This window comes from Heterodontus francisci, chromosome 7 (assembly GCF_036365525.1).
Source record: "Heterodontus francisci isolate sHetFra1 chromosome 7, sHetFra1.hap1, whole genome shotgun sequence".
NCBI lineage: Eukaryota > Metazoa > Chordata > Chondrichthyes > Heterodontiformes > Heterodontidae > Heterodontus > Heterodontus francisci.
The window spans coordinates 102,525,053-102,539,000 of NC_090377.1; the positions used below are offsets into that span (position 1 = coordinate 102,525,053).

General features: G+C 42.9%; 1 protein-coding gene across 9 annotated transcripts in view; it reads right to left on the reverse strand.

The window, feature by feature from the left end:
- LOC137372189 (diacylglycerol kinase beta-like) overlaps positions 1 to 13,948 on the reverse strand; it is a 636,709-nt gene that overhangs the window by 494,842 nt on the left and 127,919 nt on the right. For 8 of the 9 annotated variants that reach the window (XM_068035770.1, XM_068035771.1, XM_068035769.1 and 5 more), the window contains exons 4-5: positions 4,691 to 4,711; positions 559 to 724 (exon numbers count right to left, since the gene is read on the reverse strand). In XM_068035770.1, the coding sequence (XP_067891871.1) occupies positions 559 to 724; positions 4,691 to 4,711 (187 nt within the window). The remainder of the gene's footprint in view (positions 1 to 558; positions 725 to 4,690; positions 4,712 to 13,948) is intronic. The other variant, XM_068035767.1, reaches the window with a different exon arrangement.

Below are 13,948 nucleotides of genomic sequence, written 5' to 3' on the forward strand. Positions count from 1 at the left end.
CAAATGAGTGCTCTGACTCCAAAAAATAAAACTCCGCATTGGTGCAAGAGATGTTAAATCTCAACATTCTTTCATGAAAAATAATTCTTCACTTTGGTGTTAGTTATTTTCTAGATAATATCTACTTGGACAAAGGGAGAAAGCAAATGCCCCACAACACAGATGGTCAGGTACTACTATACGTTACAGTAACCGTCAATGAAATGACATTTTTTCATGTAACAGTGCATTGATGAATTTGTCTCAAAAGTTGAATTGTATTGATGCTCTGAATAAAACACATTGATTGCCTTGTAAATTTATGCAGACCATTATGATCTTGGCTGTTTAGTGAAACATTTAAATTTAGTCTTTAACTATCAAATCAAGACCAAATGCAGAACAGTATTGTTAATTTATACCTTTCCTTGCATTTGCAAATGTTAAGTTTCCCATATTCCTGTAACCCAATAGTTAAATCCCCATTTTCTACAACAGCATTTGGGTCCAATTATTTGAGATGAACCAAACCTAGCCATTTGAATGTCAATGTAATACCAAAATAGCTCTAGTCCTTACCCAATAGATTAAACTGTGAAGTGCTTGAGCTTTGCCTTTGGGATTCTGGTGAATTTTGGCACGTCTTCCTTTTAAAAGACATGAATAAATGCTGACAGAGCTCCTCTGGGATCTCCACCTCCAGATATGTCTTCATGAATAATTTGAAGCCTTCATAATCTATAGGCTGATGACAAGGAAAAATTACATTTAAGCAAAGAGCATACAAAGCCAACAATTCATTCACTAATATACAAAATAGTACACAGTACCAAGCTGAGTCACAAATGAAATTTATTTTAAAATATTCCCTATCCTGGGCTACAAGTTTTTGACACTGTTTTAATGAATATTACTGTCACAAAAATATTTGTGTTGTAATGCACAAACAACCGATTGTAAATTTTCCTGTTCGGGCGACTTGTATTTTTGTGATGCTTAATATTTTCATATGAACATTAAAAAACTGCATTGTAAATGCAAATATTCTAAGAAAGATTTCAGTCATCATCAAGAAATTAATGCTGTATAAGGTGACACAAAAAACACATACAATTGTCGTTTGTATGACATAGAAGTGATACAAGGAAAAGGTAACTGAAAATGTTGATTAAAGCTATGGATCAGGCATTGATTACTAATTCTTTTGGCTGGTCAGTTTATATTAAAGGCAACTGTTAAGATCACAAGAATCCAAAAAAGTTCCTGCTGCAACTCATTTAAACTGTTTTTGAGAAGCTGCATTGTCTGCAGAAAAGAACAACCTCTATCAGTGACAAGCATTCACATTTTTAAGCAATGCTTATAAAATTCACTTAACACTCAGAATCTGAGATAGCTACAAATGCACTGACATCAAGCTGTCAAAATTTAAAAGAAAACTTAAAGAATTCTATCACAATGTTATTGTGAAATCTCTATCCAATTAGAAATGTTCTTGAGGTGTAATAAACTTGTCTGTTACCAAATCAACTACAAAAATCTTGCATCATACATTTAAATTAATTTGAATAAATCTGACTATTAAGTGTGACATTTTTGTACATAACATGCCTATTCTATTTAAAAATTATGTAACATCTAACTTTACATGACAGTGTAACTTTACATGACTGCACAGTGGCGCAGTGGTTAGCACCGCAGTCTCACAGCTCCAGTGACCCGGGTTCAATTCTGGGTACTGCCTGTGTGGAGTTTGCAAGTTCTCCCTGTGTCTGCGTGGGTTTCCTCCGGGTGCTCCAGTTTCCTCCCACATGCCAAAGACTTGCAGGCTGATAGGTAAATTGGCCATTATAAATTGTCCCTAGTCTTGGTAGGGAAGTATACGGATAGGTGGGGATGTGGTCGGAATATGGGATCAGTGTAGGATTGGTATAAATGGGTGGTTGATGGTCGGCACAGACTCGGTGGGCCGAAGGGCCTGTTTCAGTGCTGCATCTCTAATCTAATCTCAAACTCAAAACCTCAAACTCTTACGTACTTCCTTCTGAAATAAATCATGATTGCAGCCTCCAAAGAACTGGAAAATCAAACAGATAATAATGTTAAACAGCCTACAGAGTCTTCTTTTGATAGCTGATATTAGAAAGCAAAAAGTTGTGAAAACAAATCCACTTATGTCAGAGTTACGTCATGAACTTTGTAAAGGTGGCCTCTCACCGTTAAGGATTAATGGAAAAGTAGACATGCAATTTCCAAGGATCATGTGAGTTGTTTTTTTTTTTTACTCACACCAAATGGAAAATGTTTCTCAGCTTTTACCAGAATCTTTTTGGTTGTTTTTGAACGTGGATGCTTCTTTTTAAAGAGTAAGATATTTATGTGCGAAAAGAAAAGAAAGAGACCAAGGCTGACCCACTTCAAACATGAGAAGTAACACTAATTACTCATCTGTAACAACTTTTATGTTAGAATTCCAATTTGAATCTTCAGCTGAGCTTTTTCTAAGTTGAAAAGTCAGAAGATATCTTTCTGTACATACAATGCACTTCAGTTTGTATGTATTTGAAATTGAAAGTTTAGTCCAACTCATTGATGAATGAATAGGAGAGGGCAGGTGGGATGATGCATCAGTTCTATCAAAGGAAGGATTTCTAATTAAAGGGACTCCGTCATGAGTTAGAATGGCTCAAGTAGTGAACAACGATTCCTGAGGCTGAAGCAACTACATGAAGGGAGAGGAAACCTGAGATGACTGCCTCCCAGTTTTCTCACTCTCAGCTGGAGGTCCTGTTGCAGGATCTGAGGGACTGAAGTGAGGTGATGTTTCCCAAGGACGGAAAGAAGAGGCCAAGGAAGTCAGCAGTGGAAGTGTGGTCCCTTCAACCCGAAGGCAGTGCATCATGAGGATCAAGGACTTCAGGAGGGCAGGAAAGGTGAGTGGCATAACGTTTTCAGATGCCAAGCCCCACACCCCGACTTTCCCAGTATTCTTCTGCACAACACTCCCCGATCAACAACCCTGCAGCTCCACTCATTCCTCTCTCTTCAGGCATCTTCTCAAATCCCCATCTGAACAACCAACACTCGCTATCATCCTCATCCTATTGCCCGCTTGCACCCATGCTTCACAGTCACTCTTCACAAATGTTGTCCTTCCTTCCTCACCACACAAGCCATTTCCAACACTCATTACTCTCTTCCTTCTCCCCTTGCAGGAGAAGAGAGTGCATAAATCCGGGGACAGTCACGTTGATGGGCACTGGCAATGCCCACTGAGAAGCAGCTCTTGTTCCAGGAGGCTGCAGATGCCAGCAACAACTTGCCATGAATGCCTGAGCCTCATGAGGCACTGGTACTCACATGTCAAGGGGGCTGATCCCCTGCTGTGTTGGGGGTCTTGTCTCCTTTGAACTGGATCTCTGTCCATCCCATCTGCCCTGTGAAGTAACATATGGCTGAGGAAAAGGCAACTGGTGCTGCTGCTGTTCCTCTTGTTCCTCATCAGAAGTGCAAGGTAAAGTTGCATCAGCTGCTCCCATTCCATGATGAAGACTGACATCAGGGAAGTGCAGATCAAGGTCGAAGGATGTGCAAGACAGGTGAACTGACTTCCAAGAAGTTGGCGATCCTGTCAAGCAGTGAAAGCACACTCTGAGAACAAGTGCTGTGAGCAGCAGCCTCTCACCTGGCCATGGCTGCGGCCGTTCAGTTTCACTGAAGAAGCACTCCCTGACTGTGCACTCGCCTGGTTGATCCTGCTGAGTTGCTGACAGATTGGGAAATAAATGCAGGATGATGTTGGGATCCTGACACAATGCCACTTTTAAAGGATTTAACTCCCTGCACGCTAGAGGCCTACTTTAGGTCGGGAAAACAAACCCGGCCCGAACCCGACCGAAGCACCGTGGACCCAAGCCCGTCGCAGCCCGAGTCCCTCTGCGTTTGCCCCAAGCCCAACCCGCCCATCCGTTTACTTACCTCCCGACTCAGAACCTCCACGAAGCTGTCGCGCATGCGTGATGACGTCATGGTGACGTCACTCGCTCACTGCGCAGACTCAGTTTCGTCCCAGACTCCCAGCTCAGGTAACTTTTTTATTTTTAATACTTACTGGCACAGCACTGACCCTGCAAGGCCGGCCCGACCCGACCCAAATCGAAAGCCGGAGCCTGAATATATGTTGTGACCTGTGCAGAAGTGGAACTAGAACAGTGCACTCCTCCCGCCTCTGTCGTAACACCAACACAAAATAAAAGCATGTCTTAACCATACATAATTCACTTTTTTATTGATGGAACATCAAGTCTCTACTCAGATTGGAATCCTTGACATTCTACATTGACAATTTATTCATGCACTTTTGCAGTCTATCCAGGGAATGTAAAAAATATTGAAGTAACAGCACAGCCTGCATTTAAACCTTTCATGTCGCAATTGAAAAATGGCTAGAGTGGAGCTGCTTTGCTGATCATTCATTAAACTCAAACATGTTTACTTCTTACCACTGTGGCACTTTAATACAAATCAATGATTTAACAGTTAGAAAACTGTAAGAACTGCAGATAATGACATGCCTTTCTACCACTTGCAAACAACAGGACTGAAGTCTTTGTAAATCTTCATAAAAATGTTGAGCGGTTAAATGCAGTGTGAAAGGTAAAATATAGGCAACAAACATAGAAGACAAAAGCAAAAACAGTAACATGCTTACTTGATTTAGAATATCTTGCTTCTGCAGAGTTGTGTGAATTGAAGGACAGACAGAAAGAAACAAAGAAATAGGTTATTGAATAACAATAATTTGCAAAGGAATAGAAATTGTTGACAGAATTGATTGTTTTTGTACAGGCTTGTGCGAACCATAATAATCCACAGGGCCATATTTGACTTATGAGAAAATAACATCCATAACCTATTGTTTCGTCACTTCCTTTTAAACACTCTCACCCTGAATAGTCCTTGGCAAGTATCTTTATGCATGCCATGACTTAAGTTGATGCAATATTGCTTTATTTGAACATGAACACCACTCTGGTGAAAATGAAAGAGGAAAAGACGACTTGCATTTTTATAGTGCCTTTCAGGACCACTGGACATTCCAAAGTGCTCGACAGTCAATAAAGCATTTTTGAAGTGTAGTTATTGTTGTAATGTAGGAAACGCAGCAGCCAAATTATGCACAGCAAGCTCCCACAAACAGCAATGTGATAATGATCAGATAATCTGTTTGTGTAATGCTGAGTGAGGGATAACTAATGGCTAGGACACTGGGGGTAACTCCTCAGCTCTTTGAAATAGTGCCATAGGATCTTTTACATCCATCTGAGGGTGCAGATGAATCCTCAGTTTAATCTCATCTGAAAGACGGCACTTCCAACAGTGCAGCACTTCCTCAGTACAACACTGGAGAATCAACCTTGATTTTTGTGCTCAAGTCTTGGATGGGACTCGAACCCACAACTTTATGACTCAGGCAAGCGTGCTACCAACTGAGCCACAGACGACACTGCAATGATGCAAATGACAAAGTTCTTTGGCCTCTCTACCTTTGTGAAACAAAAAGTTTTACCATACATTTCCTTTGTTAGGCATTACCGTTCCTTTAAGACAATACCTAATGATTAGTTCAACATTTTGTAAAAAGATCCACACCTTTAAAATAAAATTAGTTTGAAATCAGTGTGGTTTTATCAGTGCATCTGTGTTTTGTAATCAAATCTTTTCTCGCATACCCTGTTAACTTTGTCAATTATCATACAAATAATTTTTCCTCCAAAAAGTGTCCCCTTATTTTCCCCCAACTGAAGATAGTGACATGCTGGGTTATGATATCAAGACTACCAAAAGTCTTAAAATACTTCACCCAAAAGATCATTCTTCAAATAACAGCCTAGAATAGGCTTTGAACAAGCTATTCAATGTGAGGCTATCAAAGCCAAGTTTTATTTTTCTCCTTTCAATGCCTATAACTGCAGCGGCACAGTGGCGCAGTGGTTAGCACCGCAGCCTCACAGCTCCAGCGACCAGAGTTCAATTCTGGGTACTGCCTGTGTGGAGTTTGCAAGTTCTCCCTGTGTCTGTGTGGGTTTCCTCCGGGTGCTCTGGTTTCCTCCTACATGCCAAAGACTTGCAGGTTGATAGGTAAATTGGCCATTAGCAATTGCCCCTAGTATAGGTAGGTGGTAGGGAAATATAGGGATAGGTGGGGATGTGGTAGGAATATAGAATTAGTGTAGGATTAGGAAAATGGGTGGTTGATGGTCGGCACAGACTCGGGCCGAAGGGTCTGTTTCAGTGCTGTATCTCTAAAAAAAAAAAGGCACAGCATAGATCACTTGATAGCAAAGTCAGAGCAGGAATACTGAACACAGTTCCCATTCCCCTAATTAACTGTGACATCCCCATTACCCCTTTGGTTGAAGTTTTACTAGCAGGAATCAAACCTGGGCTGCTCTTAATTTATACTGCTTAGTACCACCTCAAGCTACAAATGTACCCATTGAAACAGCCAAAAAGAACGTAAGAATTATGAGCAGGAGTAGACCATACGGCCCTGAGAGCCTGCTCCGCTATTTAATACGATCATGACTTCATTTTCCCACCCGCTCCCCAAAGCCCTTCATTCTTCGCGAAACCAAAAATCCATATGTCTCAGCCTTGAATATACTGAGTAATGGAGTATCCACAACCCTCTGGGGTGAAGAATTCCAAAAAGTCACAACCCTCTGAGGGAAGAAATTTCTCACATTAGTACTAAATGGTCACCTCCTTATCTGACACTGTGACCATGTTCTAGATTCTCCTGCCAGGGGAAACCACCTCAGTATCTACCCTACCAAGCCCCTTTAGAATCTTGTATGTTTCAATGAGATCACCTCTCATTCTTCAAAACCCCAGAGAGTACAGGCCTAATTTACTCAGCCTCTCATCATAGGACAACCATTTCACCCAGGAATCCAATTAGTGAACCTTTGCTGTACCGCCTCCTAGGCAAGTATATATCCTTCCTTAGATATGGAGACTAAAACTGCACACAGTACTCCAGGTGTGGTCTCATCAAAACCCTAGATCTAAAATAGCTTTATCCACAACATGAAAGCATTCTACAAACTCATCTTCAAGACGACCTTTGCCAATTTGATTTGTCCAGTCTGAATATTAAAGTGCCCCTTGATTATTGCATTTCCTTTCTTCAAATGCTCTCCCCATCTAAGGAAGGATGCACTTGCCATGGAGGGAGTGCAACGAAAGGTCACCAGATGAATCCCTGGGATGGCAGGATTGTCTTATGAGGAGAGATTGAGGAAACTAGGCCTGTATTCGCTAGAGTTTCGAAGAATAAGAGCTGATCTCATTGAAACTTAGAAAATTTTTACAAGGCGTGACAGGGTGGATGTAGATAGGTTGTTTCCCCTGGCTGGTGAGTCTAGAACCAGGGGACATAGTTTCAGAATAAGGGATAGACCATTTAAAACTAAGATGAGGAGGAATTTCCTCACTGAGGGTAATGAAACATTGGAATTCTCTACCCTAGAGGGCTGTGGAAGCTCAATCATTGAGCATGTTCAAAACAGGAATCAATAGATATCAAGATACTAATGACGTCAAGTGATATGGGGATAATGCGGGAAAGGGGTGTTGAAGTAGATGATCAGCCATGATCTAACTAAATGGTGGAGCAGGCTTGACAGGTTGAATGGCCTATTCTCACTCCTATGTTCCTAGTCAATCTAGCCTGTGCCATATAGTCATGATGGTTTAATGTTTCAAGATTAAGACATTCTCTGCCCACACTGGTCCAAGTACTTTACAGGGAAAGGCAAAAAAAACACACACAAATAACCAAAAGCCAATTAGTCAGAAAAAATCTGAAAATATTCTCTTCAACCTGCCCCGACCCCTTGTTATTATATGAATATAAAATTTGATTCACACATTTGACTTTGACTTGTTTACAGTAACCAGAATACAAACTTAACGCACACTGGAACACAGCCATAGAAACCCTATGAAGCAGCAAGACATTTTAATAGCCTGTCTTGAGAAATACAGAAACTGATAAGGAAGATATGTTTCAGTGAAGCTTTCTCAAACTTACGGGGATAGTCTGCTTACTTTTTATGCAAAATAATCACAATGAAAATGCTTGGAACTAGACACGTACAGTTCTTTTCAAGCATCTATAATGAGGTCTAAGAAACCACCACTTTAATTAGATAGGTATCACAGTTGAACAAAGCTATCTGCTAATCACCTTTTGGTCTTCTGAGATCTAAGGGTAGCAGAGTTATAACCCTGAGGTGAATCTCTGCTTGCTAGCTCTTCCTGTTCTAATGTGAAGCATCCTGTGTAACGGTGAGTATGTAAAGGCTCCATTCGGGTTTTGATTCAATCGCACATACAACTGTTCCAGTTTCAGTGCTTTAGGAGAGTTAGTGATATGTTGCATCTCAGTGTTTTCTGAATTTGAAGCAACAGTATGTTTAAGTTGTAATGTAGTGGATTCTATAATGTCTCCGCAATAAAGACGTCTGCAAACGCGACATGAAATCCTGTGACGTTGATCACAAGTCGTGGGAGTCAGTTGCCAGCGTTCGCCAGAGCTGGCGGGCAGCCATAAAGACAGGGCTAAAATGTGGCGAGTCGAAGAGACTTAGTAGTTGGAAGGAAAAAAGACAGAGGCGCAAGGGGAGAGCCAACTGTGCAACAGCCCCGACAAACAAATTTCTCTGCAGCACCTGTGGAAGAGCCTGTCACTCTAGAATTGGCCTTTATAGCCACTACAGGCGCTGCTTCACAAACCACTGACCACCTCCAGGCGCGTATCCATTGTCTCTCGAGATAAGGAGGCCCAAAGAATAGTGGATTCTGCTGTGTTGGTACTTTGCAACTGTTAAATTTTGACTTTTACTAATCTGGCACACAACATTATATCTCAACACACAAGGTCTGACAAAGTGACCAATTATTCTTCTGTTATGTGAAAGGAGTGTGAACAAATTACGATAGCATTGTAAAAATCAAAATACTGCGGATGCTCAAGATCTGAAACAAAAATAGAAAATACTGGAAGCATATGCCAGGTCAGTCAACCTTTATGGAGGGATTGCTGTTATCTCTACAGATGCTGACTGATCTGCATGTTTCCAGCATTTTCTGATTTTGTTAAAGTAACACTGTTCTTTTCTACTCCAAGCAACACTGCATAGCTAGATATTTGTGTGTATCAGATTTATAGAGAGCGAGGGCTGTCTTGTGGGCATAGTTCTTTCTACTGAGCACAACAGAAACAGCTGACGAGTGCTTGAAAAATGGTACAGGTTGTTATGGTCTTTGTTTACAAATGCTGCTGACTAGGGGTCAAACTAATAACAGTGTCATTGAAAGACAGACTGCGACATTGACTTTAAGAACATGATAAATTTCAGTAGTTGACTAAGTAATGAATTTCAGAACTTGAAGCATATGGCATAATAGACTCTGATTAAATGTTGAGGCCAGAACGGATCATTGCCAAGTACAGTGGGGTCATTGACATTACTGCTCTATTATATTTCTAGATCCTCATGACATCAAGGGATATGGAGATAATGCAGGAAAAGCAGCATTGAGGTAGATGATCAGCCATGATCTAATTGAATGGTGGAGCAGGCTCGATGGACTGAATGGGCTACTCCTGCTCCTGTGTTCCCACCTTTTGCAAAGCAATAATGTGGCCATTCAATAAATAAATGCTAGATTACATCAGTGTAAAACATTTGCTCTTTGCGGAGTCCACTCAGAGACATTGAGTTTGCAGCTGATTTTGCTGTTTCTGGTGTCAAAATGGCACAATAAAATTACCAAAGACTGGCTTTTAAACTTGAAAAATTCACAAAATACTATCACTAGTATTAAAGATCCTCATCTTAAATACTCAAAATTCTGTGTTGAATAGATTATGCAGTACTTTACCAGCCTATTTTCTCCCTTCATCATACTTTTTAAACTTCTGATATCGTGCCTCATTCCCAACTGAGAAAGTGACAAATGATCAGTTCCCACACCTGAGTGTCACTGTTGCTGTACAGCTGGACACTGATAGTGGATGAAGCCAGCCGAGGCTAACTGTAACTCACCCTCAGTTTACTTTTCCAACCTCCTCACGTGGAAAGAAGTGCTTCCCTTTTACTGTCAGCCAGCTGTGAAGTTGGGGAAACCTGTTGTATGTTTGTTTGGTACGCTGTCACCTTAGTTATTCCAGCTTAGAGACATTTTATAGTCAGAAGTAATTCGAACATTAACCTTTATTACATTCTAACTATGTACAGCTTCACAGCAGTCTGTGACCCCTCTGAAGCCACGCTGCATCTCTCTTCAAGTCTCTCTCACATGATCTCGTACATCATGATGATAGGAGGTCTTCTTTACACTCTCAACATTAACTCTTTCAGACCCTAATACTACCTCTCCCCCGCCAAGTACAACCCATCAACCCTCAAGTCCTGGACTTCATAGGTTCAATCTGTCAGGAGGCTTCACAACTCTCCCTGATCTTGTTGTCAGTTGCAAAAGATTGGTAGTCTTTCTCTGAGCTCTTGTTTCTTGACTTTGTAGCCAGATGGCTAACAGCTAAAATTGTGCAAGGCATGAAGGGAAAAGTTGCCAGCTTTACACAAGGACAAGGGGCTGTGAAGCAGCTGACGTAATTGGTTTCCAGCCTGCTAGGCAGTGTGTGATAAGACATTTTCGATGAGACTATGAGATGCTGTGGTGGCAAGGTTACAGATAAGACTGACAACCTGCAGGACCATGGCAGAAAGGGAACCCCGAGTCCACTTCAGTGAAGAGAGCCCATCAGAGGGCGACTGATCACCTCACCTCACAATGGGTAGTATTTAAGTCCAAGCCGTGGGTCTTGTGATTTGTTGTAACAAGTAGTTTAACAAGTGAAGTAACAGCAGATAAGTGATTTAAGTATCAATAAAAGTGTTTCTACGAACTATCTTGTGCAGGTGCCTTTTGTCCGCCACGTCAGTTGACACCCTAGTTTGAGGGTCAACATTTTGGCGTCCCTGGGTGGGCACGGTTAAGAGATCACCTTAAAGTCTCACCATGTCCGACCCACAGACGTGCTGGACTAACAGCAGAATGATGGATGCCTGTCCAGAGTGGGAGGAGGCACTCCAGGGGTATCTAAAGCATAAATGGCCCAAGTGGGTCGAATATGCGGATAAGGTTTTTGAGGGTCCAGGACCTATTGGACAGAAACACTGGGAAGATGCTAGGAAAGAACAAAGGAAGTGTGCCTCTAAGCATAGTAAGGCTACAGCAATAGCCAGCTGTATGACGGAATTATGTGAAAAGGAAACGGAGAATGTTCGGTTAAATGCGGAACTGGAGGTGACCAAACTACAGTTAGACGCCTCCAGGCAGGAGACAAATGATATGAGAAACTGGGTGTGTGAGGAGGAGTGTACAGCACAAATGTACGTTACTCATATGAGTCACTGCATGGAGAGAGATATATATATATATATATATATATATATAATATATATAAAAAGGCAGTGTACGACTTAAATGAAAAATGTTACAACTTGCAGGCGGCCCTTAAACATTGCACCAGTTCCACTTAGAAGGGCAGCATAAAGGAGCCGAACATTATAAGTGTCAGCAAGAACTAGATAGATTAAAAGGTCAACTTGCCGCCAACCTAGGTATGCTTTGTGCTTTTTAGGAAACACAAGGAGATGATGATGACTATGTGGATTGGGACAGTCTAGATGAAGCAGCCCGTAGGTATGGAGAATGAGAAGGGGAAGGAGTGTGTGATTGGGTCTGGGTTGATCCGCCGCCACAACACAAGAAGCCGGTGGTCCCTTCTGCACCGCCTGAGATGGTACCAATGAACCCGATAACGACGATCCGAGGTGCCCCTGCTGAAAACGGAAGTACTTCTTATAGTATTCCCTTTACAGTGGCGCAATTGTCGGAAATAGCCAAGAAGGTAACGCCCCTGGAGCCGGGACAGGACCCTTGGAAGTTCCTTAGTCATTGTCACAGACTTGGGACCCTACATGGCTTAGACGCAGGGGAAGAGCAAAAGTTAGTACTAATGTGTTTGGGGAAAATGATCCTCCTTGCATTGCCTGAGGATCGAGCTAATGGGTAAGGGACCTTCGAGGAAACCAAAACCGCCATTCTGTCAGCTATGGGATACGATAAAGGGGACCCCGTTACTGAGTAAGTGCAGGCAGCAAATAGGGGAACACCCAACGGCATTTGCCAATAGATTGTGGGTCCATTTTAACAATGTATTTGGACCAGGTCTTAACCAGGCAGAACTGGAAGCCCCTAAGAGATCCCGGTGGGTCAGACTGTTGATCTCCCATGCCACAGAAAGCAGTAGGAAAGCATGCGAGCATTTTGACCCAGTGGACAGTGGCCATGCAGAACAGTTAGGCGCATGACCCTCGCCTGCGCAGGAGAATGCAAGGCAGCGGTCTAAAGAAGCGCGAATGAACCGGGTTAAAAATCAGAGTCAGGGCCCTGTATAGAAAAGTGGTCGAAGAGGCAGGCGGGGAAATAACATCTCCCGGCAGCTTTCACCCTCCCCCTCATGCTGCCCAAGTAAGCAGAGGCCGGAATCAAAATCAAATTATCAATCGGGGCCAATGTTACAACTGCAGTCGAATGGGCCATTACGCTAGAGAGTGCCAGAAACCACCCCGCCAACCTCCCCAAGATCAGGGACCCAGTCAAAATAATTTTCCCACACCACCTCCACCATTGGAGGCACCTTGGGAACAGGGGCAGACATCCACCCATACGGCCCCAGTCATGGAGACAGACTGTCCCAACCTTCTGTACCCTCATTGCCCGGCCCAAAATCTGAGCGCATGATGGTGTCAGGCCTCTCCAGTATGGGTGTGTAGCACCAAATGGGATGGTGTGGGACGACCTCAGGTGGAAGGTGAGGTAGGAGGCTGCCCCACCGAATTTTTTATGGGGTACTGGAGGTTCCCGTACCACCCTTAACACATCCAAAGGAATAGATCCGTCATGGCGTACGCATGAATTTCAGGTATTGACAGCGCATGATCCCAAGGGACCATTTGTGACAAACAAAAAGGAGGGGGGGGGGGGGGGGCGGGGAGAAGAGAGAACCTGGCAATCAGACCCAAACATTTTTGTTGATGGATCCTCCATAGTGGAGGAAGGATTTAGGAAAACAGGATGTGGCATCTATGCAGAAGATTACCAAGGTACACCCTAGCAGAGATAGCTTCAAAAGTGCCAGCTAAAATGAGCACGCAGACTGTCCAGTTAGCAGCGATAGCGTATGCGGTCAGCCACCCCGACAAATTTCCCCCACCAGTAGATCTATATTCGTACAGTATGTATGTATGCAGCAGTTTGACTGATTTCCTGCCCTTGTGGGTAGCAAGAGGCTTTGTATCAGTGGACGGCAAACCTTTACCGTCTGCGTCCCTTTTAAAACACAATATCCAGACAGCCCAAGGGCAAGAATATGGTATAATCAAAGTGAAAGCACACCATAAATCTTCCCCAGCTGGGAACATATGAGCAGACGAATTGGCAAAGCAAGACGCCCGAGATGGAGAGCCATGGCAACTCCTAATAGGTGAGCAAGTAAACGCAGTCGCTGTCAATCAGCCTTTCGACGGCAAGGTGAAGCCTGTCGAATATGATATAGGACAGAAAGTTACACTCCAGGTGCACCAGCCAGGCAAATTCCTGTCCCCTAAGTATTTTGGCCCCTACTCCATAGTGGACAAAGCTAGTGCCTCGGTATACAAAGTCCTGCTGGACTCTGGCAAGACCGGATGGTATCATGTAAACCAATTAAAATTGTTCAACAAACAGAGTAACCACCAGGATCATGTGTTGCTGGATGCATGCGAAGCATCATCTCCGGCCCCTACCCCTTTGCCATTGCCACAAATGGCGCAAGCGGGGCAGGCCA